We start from the raw sequence: 22,876 nt of genomic DNA, 5'->3' as shown, positions 1-22,876 counted from the left end.
CCTCCCCTCCTCTTTACTTCATACCTTTCACCAAATACCCGATCACTATATACATCTAATTTACCCTTTATTCCCCCCTTTTCTTATTTCATTGTAATCATTAAACTCCTGTAAGCTACGGAAACTAATAAAGTCTCCGTTGATTGATCAAAAAAAATTAATTAGTAACTGGATATAAACCAGTATTCATTAGCTTTATTAGTCAACAGGTTAAATAGTTATTATATCTTATAGTATAAAAGGAACACTCTAATGAGAACTTCCAACATACACACCTTGTTCTTGAATAAATCTATAGTTTTACCTATGTTCCCCGAGTATCCCCTAGTTATCTCGCTCTAGTTTACGACAGTAATTAGAATCTTCAGAAAAATTTTAAGGGCAAATTTTCGATTGGGCTTTTTTGGCCAACGAATTTTTTCTCTCATATCTTTTAATCAGACCTACTCATAGCAATCAAACGACAATGGATACAAGCAGAGAAATAAAGCTGAAGAAAATCTCAAGCAGAAATGGGGAAAGAGCTCGCTAATCCGGATCGATGATAACAAAGAAGTAGTTTTCGATCTCGAGGAAGCAAAGAATACATAATTTGATCCTCTTAAGCACGGAACTCTTTGAGCTTCATCCCTTGTTTTCTTGTACCTAATAAGCTTGTTCAGAAGATTCCCTCATATGTAATATAGTTTAAATAAACCACAGGACGCATGTTCTCGTGCCCTTAGAGGAAAAAAAAAAAAAGAATTTTTTTCTCTCCAAGTGGTGATCAGCGTCCATAAAGGATAAAAATGAAGATTTACAAGAACTTTGGTGTAAGGGAAGTTGGGTACAAGACCAAGGAGTCGAAATATCCTTCATCCAAAACACTTAGCTCCAATACGACTACGCCGAATACCCTACCGCCCGTATTCCAATCTTTTTTTTTCCTTCTCTCTCTCCTATACCACTTCCCTTGAAAAATAAGAAAGGGATGTACACTCTCTACCATTTCTTACATGTATTTCTTGCTTACTGATATCTATCAATTTCCTTTCTTAAGAACGAAAAAGAATACTTTTTAATAAAAATCTTCCTAACAAAAAAAAAAATAATGTTTTTTCCTCTCTTCTTCATCTTTCTTTGCCCAAAGTGAACTTAATCTATCCTCGCCATATAATATATCACATTGAACAATCTTTACTGTCTTCTCTTGTTATTTTGATCATTCAATGTATATGGCAAAAAAATGGCTAAGTTAATTTATTTAGAGAGGATTAATACTGTGGAAATCGTGGGGTCCAAATGGTAGACCGCTTCTTCGGAAGATATATAAACATACCTCGGAGGAAGTTGGATGCATGTTCATGGAGATGAGATGCACTCCAATACTATCAGAGACTTATTCTATGATTTTTTTTATCAAATACTTTGGGCAAAGGTCCTTTTTGGCAAAAATAGAGTCTATATTTATTTTTTTGGGAAAAAGCATTTCTAATGACCCTTCCCGTACATAAGATGATCCAGGGACATTACCTGGACTCTCCAACGCAAATATTTCCTCTGGTTCTTTTACTTGAGTGCTTCTCAGAACAAGGTCCTTGGATGAAATTAGCTCTACGCTACCGTAGGGTGCACAGTTATAAGAAGTCGGATTGTTTCCGGTTTTCATACTTGAACTTGGAGGATTTTTCTCCAGACACCAATGCCCTTATCACCTCCCCACTGAAGGACAACTGAAACACTTCACTCCGCCCTATATTCGAGATGTTGGCTTGAGCGTCCGATTACTCTATTTGGCCTTCGGCAGGCCAGTCTCGGGTACAAATAAGGCTTCTGGGATAAACGTATGTGTCGGAGATGGTTCTCTCGGATTCGTGAAAACAGTGCCAGTTTGCTCCTTAATTTAAGAGACAGATCCACAGATATAACGATGTCAGCGGATGGTTTGGCGCTTGGACCTTTCTGTTTATTCGCGCCGGCGCAGTTCTCAGGGAGAAAAAGCGGAGGCGAAACAAACAGATTATTCACGATATTGGTCAAGACATATCTTCTCCATACAAGCATTTTCAAGCCGGCATACCCTGACGTTTTCATTGGATTCGAAAACCAGATAAGTTTGATTACCCCATAGACCTGTGGAGTAAAATCAATGCTTCACCACGTCTTTCTGTTCGGCATCAGCTATGATTCCCTTTTCACTCTCGATACGGCTCCGTCCGCCAATATCCATTTTGTCCGCAAAGACTGATTTGATTCCGGAAACGGATGTTCCAAATGCCACGTTTTCTCTAACTTGATAAGGACGAATCTCCAAGTGCATTAATTAATTCCGGCTATCGAGTCAGAAAGTCTTTTGGCCCCTGCTAGTTTTCCTTCAAACCTATATCTGTTTTCTCTATTCAATGTCTAATTGTCGTAGTCGTAGTAATACATAGCCGTGATTCAAGCCTGAGAATGTCTAGACTTTGATTTTTGTTGCGAGCTTTAGTGGGCGTCATTGAACAAAGAATATTACTTTATCAATAAGTTTTGGTATCCCACACTCAGTGTTTAAATGTAAAAGAACAAACAACAACACATCATCAAAATAAATATGAATCAGCTCGCAGCTTCTCCTGCAAAACCGGTCACTTGGAGTAATCCAAGACCGACCAGCAAAAAGAGCAAATAAAAAAGTAATTATTAGGATTAATCATGTAAGGGTTATCAAACTAAAAGGACGTGGCAAGCAAACAGCAAGAAAACAACCAAAGCAAAAGCATTAAAGCGTTAGCACAAGAACCGTACAAAATACGGGCGAATCTAGGGAAGGAGAAACTGGACAGCTTGTGGCAAGATCTCTACCTCTATGGGCAGCTTCCCGATCGGCTCCCCGTCAGCCTCAACGTACACCACCTCGCCGTCCACTGCATCGGCTTTGACCACGGTTGTTCTCTCCAGCCCTGCCTTGCGGTTGCCCAGCTTCTCAATGTGGGTTCCAGAGGGGAGGCCGCTCGCGAGTTTCGTTAATGCATCCCATACTCCAACATTGTGCACACATATTGCGTCAAAGACACCATCGGACGGATCGGCACCAGGACCAACGCGCATTCCGCCGCCAAAGTACTGTCCATTGCAGATAGCGTGGACAGTGAGATCAACACGATGCTCTGAAGTGGATTGGGGACCTGCGGCCGATTCGGTTGCAAGCGTGTGCTGGATCCGTGTGCGCACCGTCGAGTAGTTGAAGAGGTATGCAAGCACGGTATGTAGCCAGTAGACGAGTCGGCGGGCAAAGAGCTTGGAGAGGCGGGAGGATTCGACATTTTTGACAATAAGGCCGCTGGAAAACCGGGAAAAAAGTCCATTTAGCCACTTGGTTGCGAATTCGATAATGAAATATCCACGAGCGCTTTACCTTATCCCGAAACTACAAATGTTGATGAAGTGCCTCTCTTTCGCTTCGCCCTTCAAGTCCTTATACTTCACCTTCCCCACATCCAGTTTCTTCACCTTTCCATTGGCCAACATATTCAGCGCCTTCAGAGGATCCCTTTTAATGCCCAGTGTCCTTATGAAATCTCCGCCAGTTCCGGCTGGGATCACGGCGATGCATGCTCCTTTTTCAGCCCCCTCGGCAAGCATGTAACCATGGACTACATCGCTGATGGTTCCATCTCCGCCCACTGCAACAAGAAGCTTGCAATCTTGTGCAATGGCTTCCTTGGCAAGATCAACAGCATGTCCTGCATGGAGGGTGCGGCAGGCCAAATAGCCGGGGAAGAGGGCTTCAACACGGGAGTTTATCTATTATGCAAAATGAAAGGAGAAAGTGCGGGGTAGTCGGAATTAGTCAAGGATTCCACGCGTGAAGAGAGGCCGAAATCATGAAATGCAGTGAGCAGGGATCTTGCACCTACCTTCTCCCACACGGCACGGCTTCCTCCGGCGGTTGGATTGTAGATGAATGCAGCCCGCCCGATTGAATTGGACATGGTGCAAAAAATGATATTCCAAGCGGAGAAAGTAGGAGCGACTGGGCCACCTCTTATATCAGTATTCCCCAATTTGTCTTTGTAATAGGAATGAGTTTGCCACAAAAGGTTATGCTGGTCTAAGCAAAAATCACACCAATGTGATAGAATGGCAGCATAAGCTAATATCTGGGGTTAAGTTAAGAGGCATTTTTGTTAATATTGGGTGAGAAAAAATATTACAATTCACAAAACAAAAAAATTAAGAAACAAGCCCTTTGCATGGAGGAGTCGATCGAAGACCAAACAAATGAACTATCTAAACTCTAAAATAACAGGTCCTGCAGGTCGTTGCTTTTCGGCTTCGAGCCCAATGGAGTCGGATTCACCACGCTCGATCCAGATCCAGATCCACCACCGAAGATATCCATTAGCTCATCCACGCCCCCTTTGCTAGGGGCCGTGGTGGTACTGGGGCTCGCATCCGTGACGAGAGACTCGCCAAACTCCAGGTCCAGTAAGTTCTCGAGATTGCCCTTATTCTGGTTAGATTCCTCCTCCTCTCGGTGGATTTGGCTGGGGTAACGCAAAGGAAATTCTCGTTAGTCATCTGTCACCCACTACGTCACAAGAAAAAAAAAATCCACTGCAGCTTACTCAATGCTCTTTTTCACTCGGTCGGCGCCATACTTTCCACCTAAGAAGGTCTCCGGTGGCTTGTGATAAACACTGGATATGCTTCCGATATGGTCGATCATCTCCTCGAGCACGGCGCCGGACAGCTTGCCCTCCTCCATCACAATGGGGGGCTTTTCTGCGAGCACGACCGCTTTTGCCGCCTGTGGATCTGTCGACAGCAGCCGCCAGTATATGTAGGCTCGATCCCGCAAGTCCGAGTTGTCGCATTCGGTAGTGAGTTTCAGCACGCGTTGCACTAGATCCTGCGCGGAGTTGGGCTGCTTCAAAAACAGCTTAACGGTGGCCGTGAGCAATTGTAGCTGCACTTGGACATTTTCATCCGGAAAGCCCTCAAGCAGACTCTCGATAATATCTGCGCCGTTAACCACCTGCTCAGCATATTCGCCGATGATCCAAATGAGGGAGGCCTTGGCCTCCTCAAGGTCAAGCAGGTCAATGTTCTCGCACAGGGTGGGAATGATTCCCTCAAATCGATTCGGATATTTACGGAAGATATCCTTAATCACGATGATGGCTTCCTGCACTACATAGTTCACCTTGGTGTTAACGAGATCAAGGAGAACATTAATACATCGCTCCGAAGCTGCCTCGATCTTGACCGCGCAACGACCAATGGTTCGTACAGCACGCCGCACAAAATCAACGTCGACCTCATTGGCGTATCTACAGGTCCCCCATAAAAATTAAAAAAAGGTCCAACTTGGGAAATGGAGGGGGGCTCCACTTACTCCTTCAACTCGGAAAGTAACTGGTCAACATTGCTTTCAGAGCAGAGCTGGGTCAGAATCTCAAGCTTTTCTGACTTCACATAGGGTGGGTCATTGTATTTACAGAAGAAAACCCGTATTTGTTTGGCGAGCAGATCAGGCTGCTTTTGGAGGATAAGATTGATGTTGCGTAAGGCGACATACTGGAACTCCGGAGCCGAGGCTAAAAGGGTAACGAGGGGAGGCGTCATTTTCTTGAGGAGTTGGGACGTCAATTCTCCATTTCGTATACGGCGCATATATATCAAGAGGACCTAAATATAAAAGAATAGGGAAAAGAAGGTAGATCAGACATACAACTCTGCCTGCACTTGTATGAACAGATGGGGAGATGGAGAGCGAATTCCACCTACTTTGATGGTGGCCAAAACAACGCTCCCATTGGCATGCGATAATCTGGGCAACACTCTTTCGCACACGTATTCCGCCTCTTTCGAGTCCACGGGACGGTAGTCAGCCAACACCGATAAAATCGCAATTTGGCCCCATCTAAAAAGCATAGAAAATGGGCTTACAACGGAATCTTGGACAGGAAGCTAGGATATCCGCTTACTCTGTACACTCATTCAATGCCACCAGGAGCTTGTTCAAGATGGGAGTGTTAACGACCAGCAGGGGTTTACTGCAACTCTCCTGGATCTCCTGAAGAGCAACGATGGCATTGGCAACCACGGTTGGGTTGGAATCCGAAACCATCTCTTTCAGCCTATCGACGAATTCATTTTCGAAGACGAGCGTAGGATCGAGGTCGTGTAGCTTTGCTACGCATAGACAAGCTGTCTTACGCACATAGGGGTCCTCATCACGCAAGCACTTTCGCAATGGATCGCACAAATAGTCGACAATTTTATTGACGCGCAGACAACCCATGGTACGCATGGCGAGGGCGCGAATTAATGGATTGGTGTCATCCGTGTCCTAAAAATAACCAGGTGAGCCGATGCCATTTTCCATGAAGAAAGACTTTCAGAGAAAGGATGATTCAATAATTGCCTTCACGAATGTGTTCACCGCTAAGATGACAAGCTCCGGCTGCGATTTTGCATAGTTAATCAGGTAGAGGTAGACGAGCTTTTTCAACTCGAGATCCTCCGTTTGCATATTCTTTAACACATCGGGAAAAAGTGAGCTGACATCCTTGCCAACCGTCATGTTCGCTATTACGCGCTTAACGGCCTCCTTTCGTCGGTCCGGGTATTCGGAGTTAAGCTCCGATTTGAGCTCATACGTTTCGCCTTTACATGAGCGCGCAATGAGAGAGCAATCTAATTAATGTCGCGTTTTTATGAAGGCAATGCGGGTATAGAGCAATACCTTTTCTTATTGCATTGATGACTCTTTGTCGTGTGGTCATTATCTACTCCTTTATCTACCCTCCTTTTTCAAAATGGTGGAATGGATGAACAGGATTAAGAAGTGGTTTACTTCGGTAGTAGATTACAGTAAGGTGAGAAAAATTGGATTCCAAGTCGAAAATCCAAGCCACACCGCATGCCGCTAAGAGGCCTGGAAGACTGTGTGCAATAACAATAAAAAACAAATAAAGAAATAAAAATAAATCTATTCTTTGATGACCAGCATGAAACGGAGAGTTCAATGGGGGTTGCCAATGATGTCGGTTGGGGTGTCGGTTGGGGTGTCGGTATCGCCATCATTGTGTTCAGTATCTTGGGGGAACCCTTGCTGGGGTTCCTCGGTGGCTATCCTCGTCTCCTCTGAATTTGTCGAGATCGGTTGAGGTGGTGCTGGATCGGGCAATCGTGGCTCTCTCGTGATATAGCGCAGCCCTATAATCTCCAGATCGTCATCATCTTCTTGACGAGGCCGCCCAACCACGCTGTCATAATCGGGCGGTGGAGGATGGCCAGGAACCGAGCAATCGCCTGGCCCAAACTCACGGAATGTCCGGAATATAGTGTCCCAGTCCAATGGGGAGGAGCGATATGGGGGCGATAGAGAGCTGATAGCCACATCGGAGGATGACGACGGTAGCCCTCTCATGTGTCGGGTTAGGGGTATGGCCTGAAAATCGCCCCCGCCACCTCTATGCCATTCCGCCGCTCCATTTAGCGTATTTCTTCTCCCTCTACTGCCAACCTCACTGGTGCTGGTGCTATTGGCGCTGTAGGCACTCAACCGCCGTATCACAGACTGCTCGCTGATTCTTCTCACCATTTCATCGGTGAGCGTGACACTATCTCCCGACGTGTATGCAGGCACAGGCTCATTATCGAATCCGATTTCATCACTGAATCTAGCGCGTTCTACCATTTCATCTCTGGCAAGCTGGCGCTCGGCCTCATTCCTCCGCTTCCTCACGCGCGCCACATAGTAGCAGACGCCCAATCCTATGAGAAGGAGGGCAAGAACGACAATTTCCAGGATGAGCAAGGTGGAGCTCATCCCTTGCACGCCGTCGTCGGAACTGGGAGGAGGTTGATTCACAGTTAAGTTATTTCTATCACTTTGGTAAGGATGGGTAGAGAGAATGGGAGGATTAGGACCAACATCATCAATTCTTCAGCAGCCATCAAATGGGCTACATACTCTCTTGCAAAGAGTGACAAGGATTCTAATGCATTTCTCTGATGATATGATATTCGCATTTGCCAGGAGATTATCGGTCACTCTGTGGTCATGACCATGTGGGTGAATAGGAAGGGGGGGATATAGAAATGAAATATGGAAGGAAAAAACAAGCGACTGAAAGCACCGTTGATTAGCCACCGGACACCCTCTCCTTGCCTATCTTTCCGCTCACTCTAATGTATGATCGAGATCACAAACTCTGTTTTTGGTCGGAATTAAGAGCGGCTTGTGTCAGGTTTTTTTGATATTTCCGTCTTTATCCTGCGTGCCCTAATTAGGCTTAAGTTAGGGCTACCGTTCATTTTTCCTAATCCATCTCCTTCCGTCGCAATCGCGTGAGCTTCGTAGCAGCTGCAATGGAGGGATTCTCGTTGAGCTGCAGTTCGGTTACTCAGACGGCCGTCTCTACAATTAGTACTAGAGCTATGGAGTATCGTTCTGGCCATTAGCCAGTTAGCGTCTTCTCACGTGGCTTTTGCTAGGCTTTAATTCAATATAATGAAACAATGGGGTTGAAGAGCCTAGTTGCCAAATCTCGCGTTCGCTTGAAGAAACAGACTAATCTCGTACTTTTAGGCCATTTATAAACAGAGAAGGTGTATCTAGGCACAATAGGCTGAAGCGCTGAACAACAATAGCCTATCCCTATTAGTACAAACGGTTGGGCCCGTACCATTCAAGAGACATTCCCCTTAGCAACCAGATCGATGTAGTCGTGAGGAGAACATACTTGTGTCGACTTGGGTGTGAGCTATTACAGATGAAATCTCAGCATTACTAGGATAAAGCGAATTTATAAGCATATTCTCCTGCGAGTCTCCGTTAACTTGGAGAGCAAGCCACTGCGCATTAACCACTCCCCCCTCCCTCATTTTGAATCTTGGTTTTTCATTCTCCTCCAAATACAATCTCGTTGCCTTCTCAAGCTCTCTGCTGGGAGCCTCTTGAAGCCGCTTGCAACCTCGGTCCCCATTGCACCATCTTTCATCGCTCGTTTAGGAGGCGAGTCGGAGCGCATGTTTCGAGGTTACAGCTCTGCGATCGAGACCTGACGTCCCTGTGGACGGAGGAGGTTTGACCAGCCAAATCCGGCGGGGCTGCATTGCGGGTATATGGAGGAGAAGGAGGGCACCTTATCGGGCCCATGGTCACCGTTGGCAAAGGCCCAGCCCCCATAATGGGCAGAAGGCTTAACCGGGATAGAGCGAGGCACAAAATAGGAACAACCCAGGAGCCGGAGGGGAAGGATCAGGTCGATACGACGAGGGCATATGCAGAGGGGACTGATGCAATTAGACCGCTCCAATCCGGCGGGGGGGCTCCATCCCTTGAAAGGAAGAGCCTGCTCATGCCGCCGGGAAAAGGGGAGCCGTAATGACATGATCGGTTTCATGCTGGCTCGGTGTTAAAATAAGAGTCACGCTTGCACTCTATCCCACTGGCCCCTCCATGTTTGATCAGAGCCCGGCCGGCGAGTGAGAGGCCTGCTTGGCGCTCCGCTCGCCGATCCCCTAGTTTAAATCAAGGCGCGCACGGACCACTGCGTCTCTCAGTACCAGGGATGAGGGATGGGGAATGAAGTCACCGCTAGAACACAACAAGGGTAGACTTTGGGTCCGTTTGGCTCTCGAGTGCCTTTCCCCCCCTTATTTCTCACTTTTTGCGTTTTCGCACCGCATACCTTAATCTGCCATAAACTAGCCTACGTACCATTCCTCTCATCCCATCATGTTCCTGCGGACTGCATCGGCCATCTCCCGAAATATTCCCGGCACCATTGTCGTAACTGTGTTCGCGACTGCCGTCACCCTCATCGATCAGAAGACGCCGGTGAGCCTCAATATCGGCACCTCTTTACTCACCACCATCAGTATGGTGATATCCTTGCTGCTCGTTTTCCGAACTAACATAGCCTATGAGAGGTAAGCATGAGGATAACATGGGCCATTAGCTATGTCATGTCATGGATTGAGTCTGTTTTTATCTCCTCTCTTGCCCCCCATCTCGTTAAGATACTGGGAGGGCCGGCGTCTCTGGAGCACTATGATAGTGGTTATACGCAATTTTTCCCGCCTAATTTGGGTGCAAGTGGACGAGGAGACTGCCGTGGACGTCCTCTCCAAGAAGGGCGCTATAAACCTCCTGCTCGCTTTTGCTGTCGCAACAAAACATTACCTCCGCGCCGAGTTTGGCACCAACTACGACGATCTTCGTGAACTACTTGCGCATATCCCTCAGTATTCGAGTTCGGCTATAAATACCGCCGTGTTAGAACCCCCCTCGGAAAAGAGGCTTCTGATGTTGAAGCTGATTCCTTGCTTAAGAGACCTCCCCGATGCGGCACGCTCCTTGGAATTTTCCCATCTTCCGTGGTACTACGCACAGAAGAGCGAGGATAGCCCGCCGCCAGGCAATCTCCCTTTGGAAATCTCCTACTATTTAAGCTCGTACATCCGAGAGGTGAATGCCCTAGAGAAAGCGAGCGTCGTGGCCATTTCCGATCTCTACGCGTTGTTGAACGCTTTGGTAGAGTGTTTAGCAGGCTTTGAGAGTCAGTAGAAGAAGTTCCTTGGGGGAGAAAGAAAATTGGAATCCTAACCCCCTCTTCGATCGTGTAGGAGTCCGGACTACGCCAATGCCATTTGCGTACGCCATTCATCTACGCGTATGTGTGTGGATCTACTGTCTTTCCCTGCCGTTCCAACTTGTGAACCTTGGCTATGGTAAAAGCTCTTTGATAAGCAAGAGGAAGCTTCGGATGTGAAATTCCAAGTTAACTCGGGGGTCTTTCTTTAGTCAATATCATCGTGGCTTGTGTAACTTCGTTCATTCTCCTAGGAATTGAGAGCATTGGCGCAGAAATTGGTATGTTCCCCCCCTCCTCCTCCTCCCTCTCCCTGCCTCTGTTTCAAGTGCCAACGAATATCGTACCTCTAACTTCTTTACTGTCTTGTTGTGCTCTATTTTCTCAGAGGATCCATTTGGATACGATGCGAATGATCTCCCACTTGACGATTTCTGCAAGTAAGTAGTGTGAGCCCCACCATGCTGCTCTATTTCTTTTTTCATTGTCGATAACCTTTTTATTATACAGGGTCCTAAAGCGTGAATTGAATGCCATTACTTCCCAACCCCCACCCAATCCGGATGACTGGGTCTTCAGCAAAAAGAATATGCCGTTCTCAGGCTCAAATGCAAGTGCAGCTGATCTACGATCAGTCTCCATAGAAGATGTGCGATCCCTCCTGAGCGCTGATACACCCGGAGAATCTCAGAAACTCTCTCAACTTTCCACTGATCCGATGGATCATACTCCAAGTAGTAGGGAAAGACCAGAGAGAACCAGGTCGGAAGATCACGCAGAGACTCTGCAGCCCCCTCCACGACTGACCTTGACGGTTGACGACGACTTGAGACTCTCACCTCATCGTAGAATGCCTCACCATAGTAGATTGGATCAGCAGGTCGCAGTATCTCCAATGCATGAGCGAAGGTGGAGAGAAGATATTCTCCACGATTACAGGGAACAGCACCACAGCTTTAATAATAGCCCAATGTACTAATGAAGGAATGGTCTGTTTTGTAAATAGTCCTTTGTATTATAACTTGTATGTATTGTCCTTAATTTATTGCACAAAATTTTTTCTTCCACTTTCGATCGACGTGACGTTGTTTTCTATATATATATATATATATATGGGCGAGTGTATATATAGCTGCACAGAGGCAGCCTATTTACGTTTCTCTATTTTTTTTCCTTCTTCTTCTTCTCTACTATCTTCCTCTCCTCTCCCATGCACATAATAAAGTCTTTTTATTATCAGATAGTCTTTGGCAGTACCAAATGACGTTTCGCTGCATTAGCGTGTTTGTATTTACTCATCCATTAATGAACGGATTTTGCCTATGGCCGGTGGCAATATTTCCGCATCCCGATGGATAACATTAATTATGGCACCATTTACCAACGAGTGTCCAAATAATGCCATTTTGGAGACTTGATGGCTGGGTGACCAACACCTCATCCTTACTAATGGCATTGACTGATACCCTACTCTAAGGAGCTCCAACAAGACTTTAAAGGGGTGAAAAATATTCCATGGGCTAGGAGAATCTAGCCAAAAGTGCTCGAATCCCGCTAGCTCCCTCATTCATAGAAGAACGCGAAATGGATGAGACTTTAGGTCCGTACAAGTCCGTTATTGGTTCTTTGGTATGCTCCTTTCATCCTCAACCCAAAAATCATACTTGGTTGATTTTTGAATTTTTCGCACCCATCTTGAAGTGAGGGAACGAAAGAGAGGAAGAGCACTTGATGATGCATAGCAAAAGATAGATATATTCGAAAAATCGGCCATGGAGGGGAATGGAAGGTTAATTAAAAAGGAGAGTGAGCCCAAAGAGCACATCCGAATAAAATAATGATAATAAAAAAAAATAGAAAGAGGATTACTAGTACTAATAATGTAAAGAACTAAGTGAAAAGAGAAGCAAATAATAGGCTTATATATTTATATATATAAAGGAGAGGAGAGATTAAAAAAAAAGTACATAAAAGAGGGGGTTGGTTTAGTATTATAACACAATTTCGCACTCGAGAAATATCCATCCGAGAATGAAGCAGGATAAAGAAAGCAAGCTCTCTTCATTTACAGATCTGCCAGGACCAGCGCGGCATCCACTTTTCCTTCTTGCAGCTCTTTCTCTAACATCCGAAACATTTGGTCGTCGTCAGTGGCGTCGTTGTGAGCCTCTTGCGAGCAGGGGGTATTCTCGCGCCCGTGGCCATGCTTCAAAGGATACACAGGCGAGCGCTCCCCATTTTGCTGCAGAGTGGGGGCCGGTGCTGAGCATCCATTGGCCTCCCCCCGACCCATCTCGTTTTCCCTGCGCTGAGCACGCGCCTGCAAAAAGACTGTCAAATCCTGCGCCTGTTTGATATCGGTATGGGAGCCGCGATACTCTCCTCCAACGAATACCTGCGGGACTTCTCTCAGTCCGCTTCGCTCGCGCATGACCTTGCGAGCCCGCTCGCTCGCCGCAATGTCAATTTCCTCGAATGGGATGGAAAGGGCTGCAAGCATCTGCCTGATCTCCTCCTGCTGCCGTTTGATTGTCAGGCTCCCGCTCACCGAAGATATGTACACCTGGACAAGATGGCTTTCCGGGTCGAGGTTGTATCCGTCGTCAGTGATCTTGCGCTCCTTAGGAGGCTCCACGTGCCGCAATGTAGTCTTTCGCAGGACGCTTAGGGGCTGCGGGGCAGGCCACGAAACCGCCTCCGTAGGCTTGATGAACAATGCGGATTGCCGGCGCCACTGGGCCGTGGCGCGATTTTGGGTCTTGCGCAAGGAGTCGAGTTGTGTCTGCTGGGATTGCTGCAGCGTGTCGAGCTCGGCTTGTTGGTCAGCCCGGAGCGACTCGATCTGGACCTCGTTGTTGTGGCGAGTCTGTTCGAATTCCGCCAGCATCTTTTCAAACTCGTGATCCAACTTCTCGTGCTTGGATCTCTCGATGCGCTCATTTAACTCCTGAATCTCGGCATGATGCCGTCGCCGCAATTCCTCGAGAGCGAAACGATGTTTCTCCGCTAGAGAGTCGAGAGCCTTTTGGTGGGACTGCTGCATCTCCTCGAGAGCTTGCTGGTGTTCCCTGAGCAGGGAGTCCTTCTCGGCCACCACCTGCTCGTGGAGAGCAAGGGCGGTCTCGTGCGCCTGCTTTTGGGCCTCCAGCTCCTGCGTCAGCTCCTCAAGCCGAGCCATCATCTCCCGCTCGGCCTCCAGCTCCACCGTTAGGCGACGGAATTGCTTCTTCTTTGCCTCATCCACCTCCAACGTAGGCTGGGCTTGCGAGGCCAGCATCTTCTGAACATTCTCCAGCTCTTGTTCCTTTTGGGCCAGACGCTGCGTCAAATCCTCATGACGCTCGTGCAGTTCAGCAAGCTGCTGGTTCACCTCCTCCAGTGCCGGCATGACCACAGCCTCCGCACGCTCTTGCTCGAGTTTCAGGCGTAATTCATCGAGTTTCTCCTCGTGCGTGCTTAACAAGGCTTCTTTCTCAGCAAGCTTCCTGAGTGCTTCCACCTTCTCCTCTTTCAACCCCTCAACCTCACCCACCGTCTCCATGGCCACTCTTCGCTCCTCATCCAACTCCAGGCGAAGTTTCTCCAACTCCTGCTCGTGCACCCGCAGCATCTCCTCCTTCTCAGCCAAGCGCCTGAGCGTCTCTTCATTCTTTATCCTCAACTTATCCAATTCATCCAGAGCGATGCGTTCCTCCTCCGCTTTTTTCTCTTGCTCTTGCTCCAACTTCTGGCGCAGAGCGGTTATCTGCTCCTCTTGCTGTCGTAGGAGAGCGTCACGTTCTGCAATGAGCTTACGCGACTCTTCTTCTGAGGACGCCTTCAGCTCCTCAGTACGTAAATTATGGGATTGTTGTTCTTGCTCGAGACGCCTGCGGAGGGCCTCCAGTTCAGCCTCGCGGGTTCGAAGGAGCTCTTGGTTCTCTGCAAGCTTCCTTAGGGTCTCCTCGCTCTATACCAATAATAACTCAGCGAATTGAATGACCAACCCACGAGCATCTTCTCATTAAATTCAATTACCTGAATTTTTAATTCATCGAATTCCGCCCTCAATTGCTTTGCTGGGATTTTCCCTCCTCTCAATGAGAATCCCGACAGGTTTCTGCTCGTTGTCTTAGCTGCCACGGGGATGCCCGGCAGCGATTCCGATGAGACAGATGACCCAGATGGGAATCCAGCCGAGCTGAGGCTAGTGGGTGGGGTGGTCAGCTGGCCGCTATCACGAGGAGAATGGGGAAGCGACGGCGAAGTACTTGTGCGCTGTGAGCGGAGCTGACTTGGCAGTACGACAGAGGATTGCGAACCTGGCCGCAAAGCTCCAGACGGCGTGCGTATAAGATCTGGGGATGTGATGTTCAGGGCCTTTTTGTTCTTTTTACGAGATCCTAGACACGGCATTTTGGATGGGGCCAAATTATTCTTAGTCTAAAAAAAACGCTGGTTTATGGGTTGCCGCGAAATTGAAGAGTCCGTCTACTAAAAATTGGTAAAGAAAAAAGCGATTTAAACAGACACCATTCTCCCAATGAGAGGCAGGACTGATATTAACGGTGGAGATATAGGGGGATATTGAAGAGGGACGGGAGAAAAGATGGACAAGATGACTCGCAGTAGACAACAGGATTGTCTGTGTCCTTCGATTTTTCACTAGTGTTTCGGTTTTATTTAAAAAAATCTGCTGCGCACACAACAATGCTGGTCTCTGCCTCTCCATTGACTTGTTCGCGAGTGTACCACAGAGATCGAGGGCGGCCATGTTTGCTCCTTTCTACATTGCCAAATTAACCAATCCTTCCTTTCCTCATTAAGAGAAAAATTAAAAATGAGATAATTAATGAGCCTCTTAGAACATATATTAAATTAAATAGGGACGCCCACAGAACTTCCAAATGCCCTGAATGCAGAGAAGATATCCAGCGAATGCCGTCTGCAGAAGTCCATTGCGACCATAGCCCTTCTCTTACAAATCAAGATATTGCTCCATTCCGTCGGCAAGTTTTCAAACCGGAAAAAAAAATAAGGAAATTCGAGTGCTAAGCAGTGTTCACTAACAAAGAAACTGATTTTATTCAGACAACAAGCTAATAAGATTGTGCCTAATCGAAAAATGCCCAAGAATAAAAGATTCAAAAAAAAAGCATCTATGTTATGAGAAAATTGAAAATAAAAGAAAATCATGATACAGCAGAATCATTAATAAGAAATTATATCATATTTTGAAAATGTCAATGATAGGATGTTTCATGAGAACTTAATATGAGAAAGGGGGGAAAAAAAGAGAGGGAAAGAGAGGGAAAATAGGAGGGAAAAAAATGAGAAGAAAAAGAGAAAAGAGAATACATTAGATAAGTAGGAAAAAAAATACTGGATAACCAGATGAAGTCGGTGATTACTGATGCTGTCCAATTGCATTGTTGAGCTTGCCATCTGCGCGCGTATTTGCGTTATTGTTTTCTGACGTCTGCGGATCGGAATTAATATTGGTGTTAAGAAGGCCGATATGATCGATGATGTGCGGATTGTCTAGTGTCCCATCAAGAAGCCCACGGCGCTGGTGTTGACCTACGGCATTGTTAAGTTTCCCGTCTGCGCGTGAGTTGGCATTGTTGTTCTCGGTCTTCTGCGGATTCGAGTTGATGAGCGTGTTGAGTAAGTCTACATGATCGATGATGTGAGGTTGTCCCAGAGTCCCATCGAGAAGCCCACGTCGCGAATGTTGTCCGGTGGCGTGATTCAGTTTACCTGATGATCGAGTGTTGGCATTGTTGCTTTCTGCAGTTTGTGGATCGGAGTTGATGTTGGTGTCGAGTGCAGAGACATGGTCAATGACATGAGGATTGTTCGCAGAACCATCCAATAGACCACGCTTTTGGTGCTCGCCGATAGCATGATTAAGGGTGCCGTCGGAACGCGTGTTGGAGTTGGTGTTCTCCGCAACTTGGGGATCAGAGTTAATGTTGGTCGTCAAAATATCGATATGATCAAGGAGTTGGAGGTTGTTCAATGTGCCATCGACCAGGCCACGGCGACATGTCCGCTTCTGGTGTTCACCAATCGCGTTGTTTAAGCATCCATCAGAGCGAGTGTTGGAGTTGGTGTTCTCGGCGACCTGCGGGTCGGAATTGATATTGGTGTCAAGAGCGGTGATGTGGTCGATCAGTTGCAAGTTGTTCAGTGTCCCATCGAGGAGCCCGCGCTTTTGGTGTTCACCGATCGCATTGTTTCCCTTGCCTTCAGCACGAGTGTTGGCGTTGGTGTTCTCGGCGACCTGAGGATCCGAGTTGATGTTGGTGTCGAGAGCCTTGACATGGTCCACCAGCTGCAGGTTGTTGGCCGAGCCATCCACAAGTCCACGTCGGCACATGCCATGGCGCTTTTGATGCTGACCCACCGCGTTGTTGAGGCAGCCGTCCGCACGGGTATTTGAGTTGGTATTCTCCGTCGTCTGGGGATCCGAGTTGATGTTGGTGTTGAGAGCCGAGACGTGGTCGATCAACTGCAGATTGTTGGCGGACCCATCCAAAACCCCGCGCTTCTCGTGCTCTTCCACCGCCTCTACCTTGGGTTGCTCGGTGGTGGCTCGTCGGCACATCCCATGGCGCTTCTGGTGTTGGCCGATGGCATTGTTGAGGCATCCATCCGCTCGGGTGTTTGCGTTGTTGTTTTCACTCGTCTGAGGATCGGAGTTGATGTTGGTGTTAAGTGCAGAGACATGGTCCACGGCATGAAGATTGTTGGCTGAACCATCCAAGAGCCCGCGCTTTTCCTGCTTTTCCTGCTTTTCCTGCTTTTCCTGCTTTTCCTGCTTTTCCTGCTTCGCCTGCTTCTCTTCCACGACCTTCTCGCTCTCCTTCTTGGTGCTTTCTTTCTTGGCGCTAGTGTTGGGGTTGGTGTTGTTGTGAGAACGGCGGCACATTCCATGGCGTTTCTGATGCTGACCAATTGCGTTGTTGAGACATCCATCTGCGCGTGTGTTTGCATTGTTGTTTTCGCTGGTTTGCGGATCCGAGTTGATGTTAGTGTTGAGTGCGGAGACATGATCAACGGCATGAAGGTTGTTCGCTGACCCATCCAATAATCCACGCTTCTCTTGTTGTTGTTGTTCCTCCACGACTTTCTCCCTGTTGCTGTCGGTAGCTGCACGGCGGCACATTCCATGGCGTTTTTGATGTTGTCCAGTGGAGTGATTGAGACATCCCTCTGAACGCGTATTTGCATTGTTTTGTTCACTCGTCTGAGGGTCGGAGTTGATGTTGGAGTTGAGTGCAGAGACATGATCGATGACATGAGGATTGTTCGCAGATCCATCCAACAACCCACGCTTCTCCTGCTTCTCCTCCGTGGCCTTCTCCTTGTTGGCCTCGGGAGTTGAGCGGCGACACATTCCATGGCGTTTTTGGTGTTGGCCAATGGCATGGTTGAGGCAGCCGTCGGAACGCGTGTTTGCATTGTTGTTCTCGCTCGTCTGAGGGTCGGAGTTGATGTTGGAGTTGAGTGCAGAGATATGATCGATGACATGAGGATTGTTTGCAGATCCATCCAGTAGCCCACGCTTTTCGTTTTCTTGCTCAGGCGCTTTCACCGTACCTTCGACTTTACGCCTGCACATACCATGGCGCTTTTGGTGCTGGCCGATGGCGTTGTTGAGGCATCCATCAGCGCGGGTATTCGCATTGTTATTTTCGCTCGTCTGAGGGTCGGAGTTGATGTTGGTGTCGAGTGCGGAGACGTGGTCGATAATGTGGGGATTGTTGAGCGTACCGTCGATTAAACCACGTTTCCAAAGCCTTCCCCGAGTTTTGGGTAGCCTAGTCTCATCATAGGCCCCCTCCTCAGAGTCGACCGCCTGGGCTGGTGAGGAGATGGATCCAAAAGACATGTCAGCGGCGCGTTTTTCACGGAGAGGTGCACTTTGAAGCAGGGGAAGATTGGCAAGGCCGATAAGGCCGATGATGAAGGCCAAATTCCTCATGGAGTTGGTTGGTTAGAAGAAGAAGAAGAAGAAGAAGAAGATGTGTAAGAGGAAAGCAAAATGTGGAGTGTATAGGAGATATTGGATAGGAAGAATTGGAAAAAGAAAAGAAAATGGGAGGTGGATGTGGTTGCTGTTTGCAATGGAGTTGAATATGGGAGATGGGAGATGTGTGAAGAAGTCTTATTCTCGCGGGAAATGGGCACTCTTTTTATATCGAGTTCCTAAGATGCATTTACCAACACTTTATGTGCTCTTGACAAGGCAGCAAGGACAGTGCACGATCTTCCGTAATACTATCATCCAAACCAGGCTTCGGATGTGGCAATCATACGCATCCAGCTGCGAAGATCGCTGGGTGACAAAAAGCATCATCGGCAAAGGAAACTACAGGGTTTCCTTAGCTAGTTTAATAGAAAAAAAAGGGGGGGAGAAGTGTGTCTGTGCAAGTGAGAGGACAAAAAAATAATATAATTGGGAGCTTTGACCTTAAGGAGATCCTTCCCTAACCAGCCTTGATCCAAGCGCAATTGGATGCTACCTTTAAGTGAAATCGAGATTTCGATTTTCCAGGCTCACATCGAATGACGTCTTCAGGCTGCGTCTTTGCTGTGCATATAAAATATACTTAATGTACGCAATGCTCGAATCTGCTCAATCATAAGATAAGCAGATTGGAGCCAACAGGAGACGTCAGCTCTATAACTCGACCCACAATTAGATGAAATTTCCTTATTTAATCCTTAGCATCCCTTTGTGCTCTACAGGAGTGCTAGAAAACATCTATTGGCACTCTTGGAAGAGACAATCGTAAATACAAATCCACCTTCTACGCGTTAGTAAAATTATAGCCACCAGCGCAGATAAGCAGTCATAGCGGATGGAGAGGAGTTAAACATGTCAAAAGTAATTTCACAGCGACCTGATTCTCTAAAAAAAATAGAGCAGGGACTCAGTTTGATCACCATCTTCAGAGTAAAATGGCAATGCATTTCCTCTTGTCGCCAATGATTCATGGGCAAAACCAATGAAATTGTATTAGGAAGCTTAAATCATCCACAGAGACCATTTTAGACCTATTGTTTAAGACAAATATACTAATAATATTACTCTATTCAGTAGTGGGCACCTGATTTCATCCTGAATTTCAGAATGTGGGGATGACAAATAAGGATCAAGAACCAATGCCCACCTCGACAGGAATTTTCGTTCTACTAAAAGCAGGCAGCTTCTGGCCATTTTGACTGGCAAGAAAGTGCACCATTTTACCTGACAATCGAGCAATGACGCCAAGAATAGACTCTTTGGTCAACGAATTCATTTTGGTAAAATCTTGCATTGGCGACCAAATGGCCATGTATTTGCGACAAATGAGAGGGTCCAAGCCTCATTCTTCCACGTAACAATGTGTCAAGCTATCGACTCAGGATTTGAAGTCTCTCCAAGCCATACAACCTTAATGCGGCACATTCTTTAGTAATCCAACTCCTCATAATCCGTATCAGTAGATTCTGGCATCATCCAAAATTTGCAAATCCAATGTACATTGCAACCCCAAACACCTCATATATATAGTCGCCAATTCCCTCCCGGTTAAACGGTCTGGGCGATCTCATCTATATTCAACCGGCATCCTCCATTTTCACGCGCATCCTTATCTATGAGCAGCTCCTCTGCCATTCCCACCCAGTTCGTGACGGCCGTATCCATCGGGGCAGGCATGGGATTCATTGTTTTGATAATATCTTGCTATCTACACCTCCGACTTGTCAAAAAACGCCAGATTCTCAACTCATTAGCAGCACGCGTTCGGACACGAATGCAAGAGGTTCAAAGCAACAGAGAGGCATCCGAGAACGAACACGATAAGGAATTACTTCCAGCCTATGGCGAAGTCAATGAAACGTCGGGAAGCTTATCAGAGTCGCAGGTGCGGATAATCTCAGAGCAAGTGCTCGAGGAATTATATAGGCTTAGTCCCCCACCCCCCGCCGTTTTGAATGACAGCGAGGAGGATGAGCAAACTGTACAGATCGATATAAATCCCCCTTCTTACGCAATGGATGATTGCACTAAAGATAGTGAACAAGCAGGGTCAATGTATAAGTTACTCAAGCTATTTAGACGAATACATCGCAGATAAATTCTATCCATTTTTTCCCACAAGCATAATAAAATACCAAGCCAAATGGCTCCCATCGCGTCGATGTAGGATAGTCTAAACAACTCTACATTCATCCATTAACGAACCCTATATACAACGCGTAAAATGAAGGCTGCATTTCTATGTTGCTACTCCATATATTCATCCCCGCCATACCAGATTTAAATCTTCCAATCTTCCAATTTGGAACTCAATGGCTGTAACAGCTTTATTTCTCTCTATAATGAACTTTGTGGGCAATCATTGAGCACTGTTTTGCGTCAAGCCTGTATTAATCATGATAAAGTTACTCTGTGAGTATCATCAGCCACTCCATTGCACACATTTTATGGTTACAACAAATGTCCCTCTTCTAAAGTTTATGTTTACAAAAGTTCAAAAACTTTCCTTGTTATTAACTAGTGACTTATTTTGGCTTGATGAGCTATTAGTTTTATCTTACATAGATTTTAAGCAAATTGGGTTTCAATTTCCTGGATCTAAGGTTTAGGTATAAAAAAGAGATGGTTCCCGATAAACCAGACAACTTCATTGATTTCTTGGACATGAAGGCCACAAGCAATAATTAGGATATAAAATTAATTTACTGCCCCTGCGACTTAGGCTCATTGGGCGTAGCAGCATCTTTAGGAACCGAAGCAGCCTTCTCAGTGTCAGCCTTTGCCTTCTCCTTCTCCGCTCCGGCTCCTACTCCTGCTCCTGCGGGTGCTCCTGCTCCCGTAGCCTTCGACGAGTGAGTTCGCCGGTGGAGCGTAGCAGTATTTTTAGGAACCGAAGCAGCCTTCTCAGTGTCAGCCTTTGCCTTCTCAACGTCAGCCTTTGCCTTCTCCTCCGCTCCTGCTCCTGCTCCCGCAGTGTTCAACGAGTGAGTTCGTCGGTGGAGTGTAGCAGTATCTTTAGGAGCCGAAGCAGCCTTCTCAGTGTCGGCCTTTGCCTTCTCCTTCTCCGCTCCTGCTCCTGCGCCTGCTGGTGCTCCTGCTTGCGTAGTCTTCGACGAGTGAGTTCGCCGGTGGAGGTGCGGAAACTCTGCCTCACCCTCCGTCTGCTCGGATCCACTTGTCACAGGGGTGACTGGCTCACCGGTTGAATCCTCCTCCTGCTCTTCACGCTTTTCCAGTTCCTCAGTCTGCTCCAAATCTCCACCCAAGCCTGCTGGGGGGGCCTCACTTTGTTCCGGTTCCCCAGTCGCTCCCGGAGCGGCGATATTGCTTTCAGCAGTATTTCCGGTTCCAGGAATCACGGCATTCCCTTCGGTGACTGCCTCCGGAGATGTTCCTTTTGTAATCTTCCCAGTCTGGGGGGTTTTAGCTATTTCCTCGGTCGTTTGATCCTTTGGGGTTGCTGCTGGAACTTTTTCTTTTGCGTGAACGTCAGGCTTTACCTCTGAAGGTTTTCCGGCCTCTGCGGTAGAATCAGCGTCATCCACCGCTTTTGTTGTGGCTTTCTTATTAACGGGCTGTCCATCCGATTTCTTGACAGTCTTTCCTGTGGATTCTCCGGCAGGAGCAGTGGGGCCCCCCACTGGCGGCTCCGGAGCGGCTTTAACGGAACTATCCTCTTGCAATTCAGCAGCTTTACTCAAGGTCCGTCGGCAGGAGCGCTTTCCATGACCATCAGCAGCAATGCTGGAGCAGCCGCTCACGGCGGCGGGTTGATCGACCGTTTTCGGGAGTTGGCTCACCCCCCCTGAGGTATTATCGTTGACAGGAGCAGCCAGCACAGATCCAACAAAAGCCAAGGTAAGAAGAATGAAAGTACGCATGTTTTCTGATATGAAAATGCAAGGATATTAATGCAAAAGAATGAGGGATATCAAGTATGGATGAAAAGGAGTGAGAGTGTGTAGAAAATATAAAGTTGTTTAGGCGAAGACCCAGAAGAGAAACCAAGAATAATGCTCTCGTTTTATATCCGATTTCACTTGCGGTACAGCTACCGTTTTAAACCTGTTGATAGCATTTTTCAACCTAAGTTGCTATACTTTTTTCATCTATATTTAACACAATGCCGTCCATTGAATGCCGAGCATTTAAAACAGAACAGGCTGCATAGCACACTCTTATTTTTTCGAAATCATACCTGCATTCGATTGATCTTAGCCGTGAAAGGTCGATCCCTGTTATTATATTTTCTTTATTATGGAATAGAGTTCTAGCTTTGGTATGGCTCCAC

General features: G+C 47.0%; 9 protein-coding genes across 9 annotated transcripts; 2 read left to right on the top strand and 7 right to left on the bottom strand.

Moving 5' to 3' along the window:
* Window positions 1–2,781: 2,781 nt before the first annotated feature.
* VTP21DRAFT_11464 (uncharacterized protein) lies at window positions 2,782–3,953 on the bottom strand (the record flags this gene model as incomplete). The annotated part of the gene is made up of 3 exons (XM_069390911.1): window positions 2,782–3,301; window positions 3,377–3,765; window positions 3,879–3,953. 3 exons carry the CDS (start codon window positions 3,951–3,953, stop codon window positions 2,782–2,784), a joined length of 984 nt encoding a protein of 327 aa, XP_069252095.1.
* A 305-nt stretch (window positions 3,954–4,258) lies between these two features.
* VTP21DRAFT_11463 (uncharacterized protein) lies at window positions 4,259–6,752 on the bottom strand (the record flags this gene model as incomplete). Its single annotated transcript, XM_069390910.1, has 7 exons — window positions 4,259–4,508; window positions 4,590–5,294; window positions 5,360–5,652; window positions 5,752–5,887; window positions 5,952–6,316; window positions 6,392–6,633; window positions 6,713–6,752. 7 exons carry the CDS (start codon window positions 6,750–6,752, stop codon window positions 4,259–4,261), a joined length of 2,031 nt encoding a protein of 676 aa, XP_069252094.1.
* Window positions 6,753–6,991: 239 nt separating this feature from the next.
* On the bottom strand, window positions 6,992–8,004 carry VTP21DRAFT_11462 (uncharacterized protein; the record flags this gene model as incomplete). The annotated part of the gene is made up of 2 exons (XM_069390909.1): window positions 6,992–7,856; window positions 7,946–8,004. The coding sequence occupies 2 exons, from the start codon at window positions 8,002–8,004 to the stop codon at window positions 6,992–6,994; spliced, it is 924 nt and encodes a 307-aa protein (XP_069252093.1).
* Window positions 8,005–9,014: 1,010 nt separating this feature from the next.
* VTP21DRAFT_11461 (uncharacterized protein) lies at window positions 9,015–9,380 on the bottom strand (the record flags this gene model as incomplete). Its single annotated transcript, XM_069390908.1, has 1 exon — window positions 9,015–9,380. One exon carries the CDS (start codon window positions 9,378–9,380, stop codon window positions 9,015–9,017), a length of 366 nt encoding a protein of 121 aa, XP_069252092.1.
* Window positions 9,381–9,715: 335 nt separating this feature from the next.
* VTP21DRAFT_11460 (uncharacterized protein) lies at window positions 9,716–11,550 on the top strand (the record flags this gene model as incomplete). Its single annotated transcript, XM_069390907.1, has 6 exons — window positions 9,716–9,909; window positions 10,000–10,538; window positions 10,606–10,710; window positions 10,784–10,852; window positions 10,960–11,011; window positions 11,082–11,550. 6 exons carry the CDS (start codon window positions 9,716–9,718, stop codon window positions 11,548–11,550), a joined length of 1,428 nt encoding a protein of 475 aa, XP_069252091.1.
* A 1,086-nt stretch (window positions 11,551–12,636) lies between these two features.
* VTP21DRAFT_11459 (uncharacterized protein) lies at window positions 12,637–14,966 on the bottom strand (the record flags this gene model as incomplete). Its single annotated transcript, XM_069390905.1, has 2 exons — window positions 12,637–14,520; window positions 14,589–14,966. 2 exons carry the CDS (start codon window positions 14,964–14,966, stop codon window positions 12,637–12,639), a joined length of 2,262 nt encoding a protein of 753 aa, XP_069252090.1.
* Window positions 14,967–15,957: 991 nt separating this feature from the next.
* Window positions 15,958–18,540, bottom strand: VTP21DRAFT_11458 (uncharacterized protein; the record flags this gene model as incomplete). Its single annotated transcript, XM_069390904.1, has 1 exon — window positions 15,958–18,540. The coding sequence occupies one exon, from the start codon at window positions 18,538–18,540 to the stop codon at window positions 15,958–15,960; it is 2,583 nt and encodes an 860-aa protein (XP_069252089.1).
* Window positions 18,541–20,200: 1,660 nt separating this feature from the next.
* VTP21DRAFT_11457 (uncharacterized protein) lies at window positions 20,201–20,683 on the top strand (the record flags this gene model as incomplete). Its single annotated transcript, XM_069390903.1, has 1 exon — window positions 20,201–20,683. The coding sequence occupies one exon, from the start codon at window positions 20,201–20,203 to the stop codon at window positions 20,681–20,683; it is 483 nt and encodes a 160-aa protein (XP_069252088.1).
* A 604-nt stretch (window positions 20,684–21,287) lies between these two features.
* VTP21DRAFT_11456 (uncharacterized protein) lies at window positions 21,288–22,466 on the bottom strand (the record flags this gene model as incomplete). The annotated part of the gene is made up of 1 exon (XM_069390902.1): window positions 21,288–22,466. One exon carries the CDS (start codon window positions 22,464–22,466, stop codon window positions 21,288–21,290), a length of 1,179 nt encoding a protein of 392 aa, XP_069252087.1.
* Between the last annotated feature and the right edge of the window lie 410 nt (window positions 22,467–22,876).

This window comes from Calcarisporiella thermophila, assembly GCF_041956535.1.
Source record: "Calcarisporiella thermophila strain CBS 279.70 unplaced genomic scaffold VTP21scaffold_9, whole genome shotgun sequence".
NCBI classification, from domain to species: Eukaryota; Fungi; Calcarisporiellomycota; class Calcarisporiellomycetes; order Calcarisporiellales; family Calcarisporiellaceae; genus Calcarisporiella; species Calcarisporiella thermophila.
Note: the sequence above shows the minus strand (reverse complement) of the source record. Positions and strands in the feature narration are given on the sequence as shown.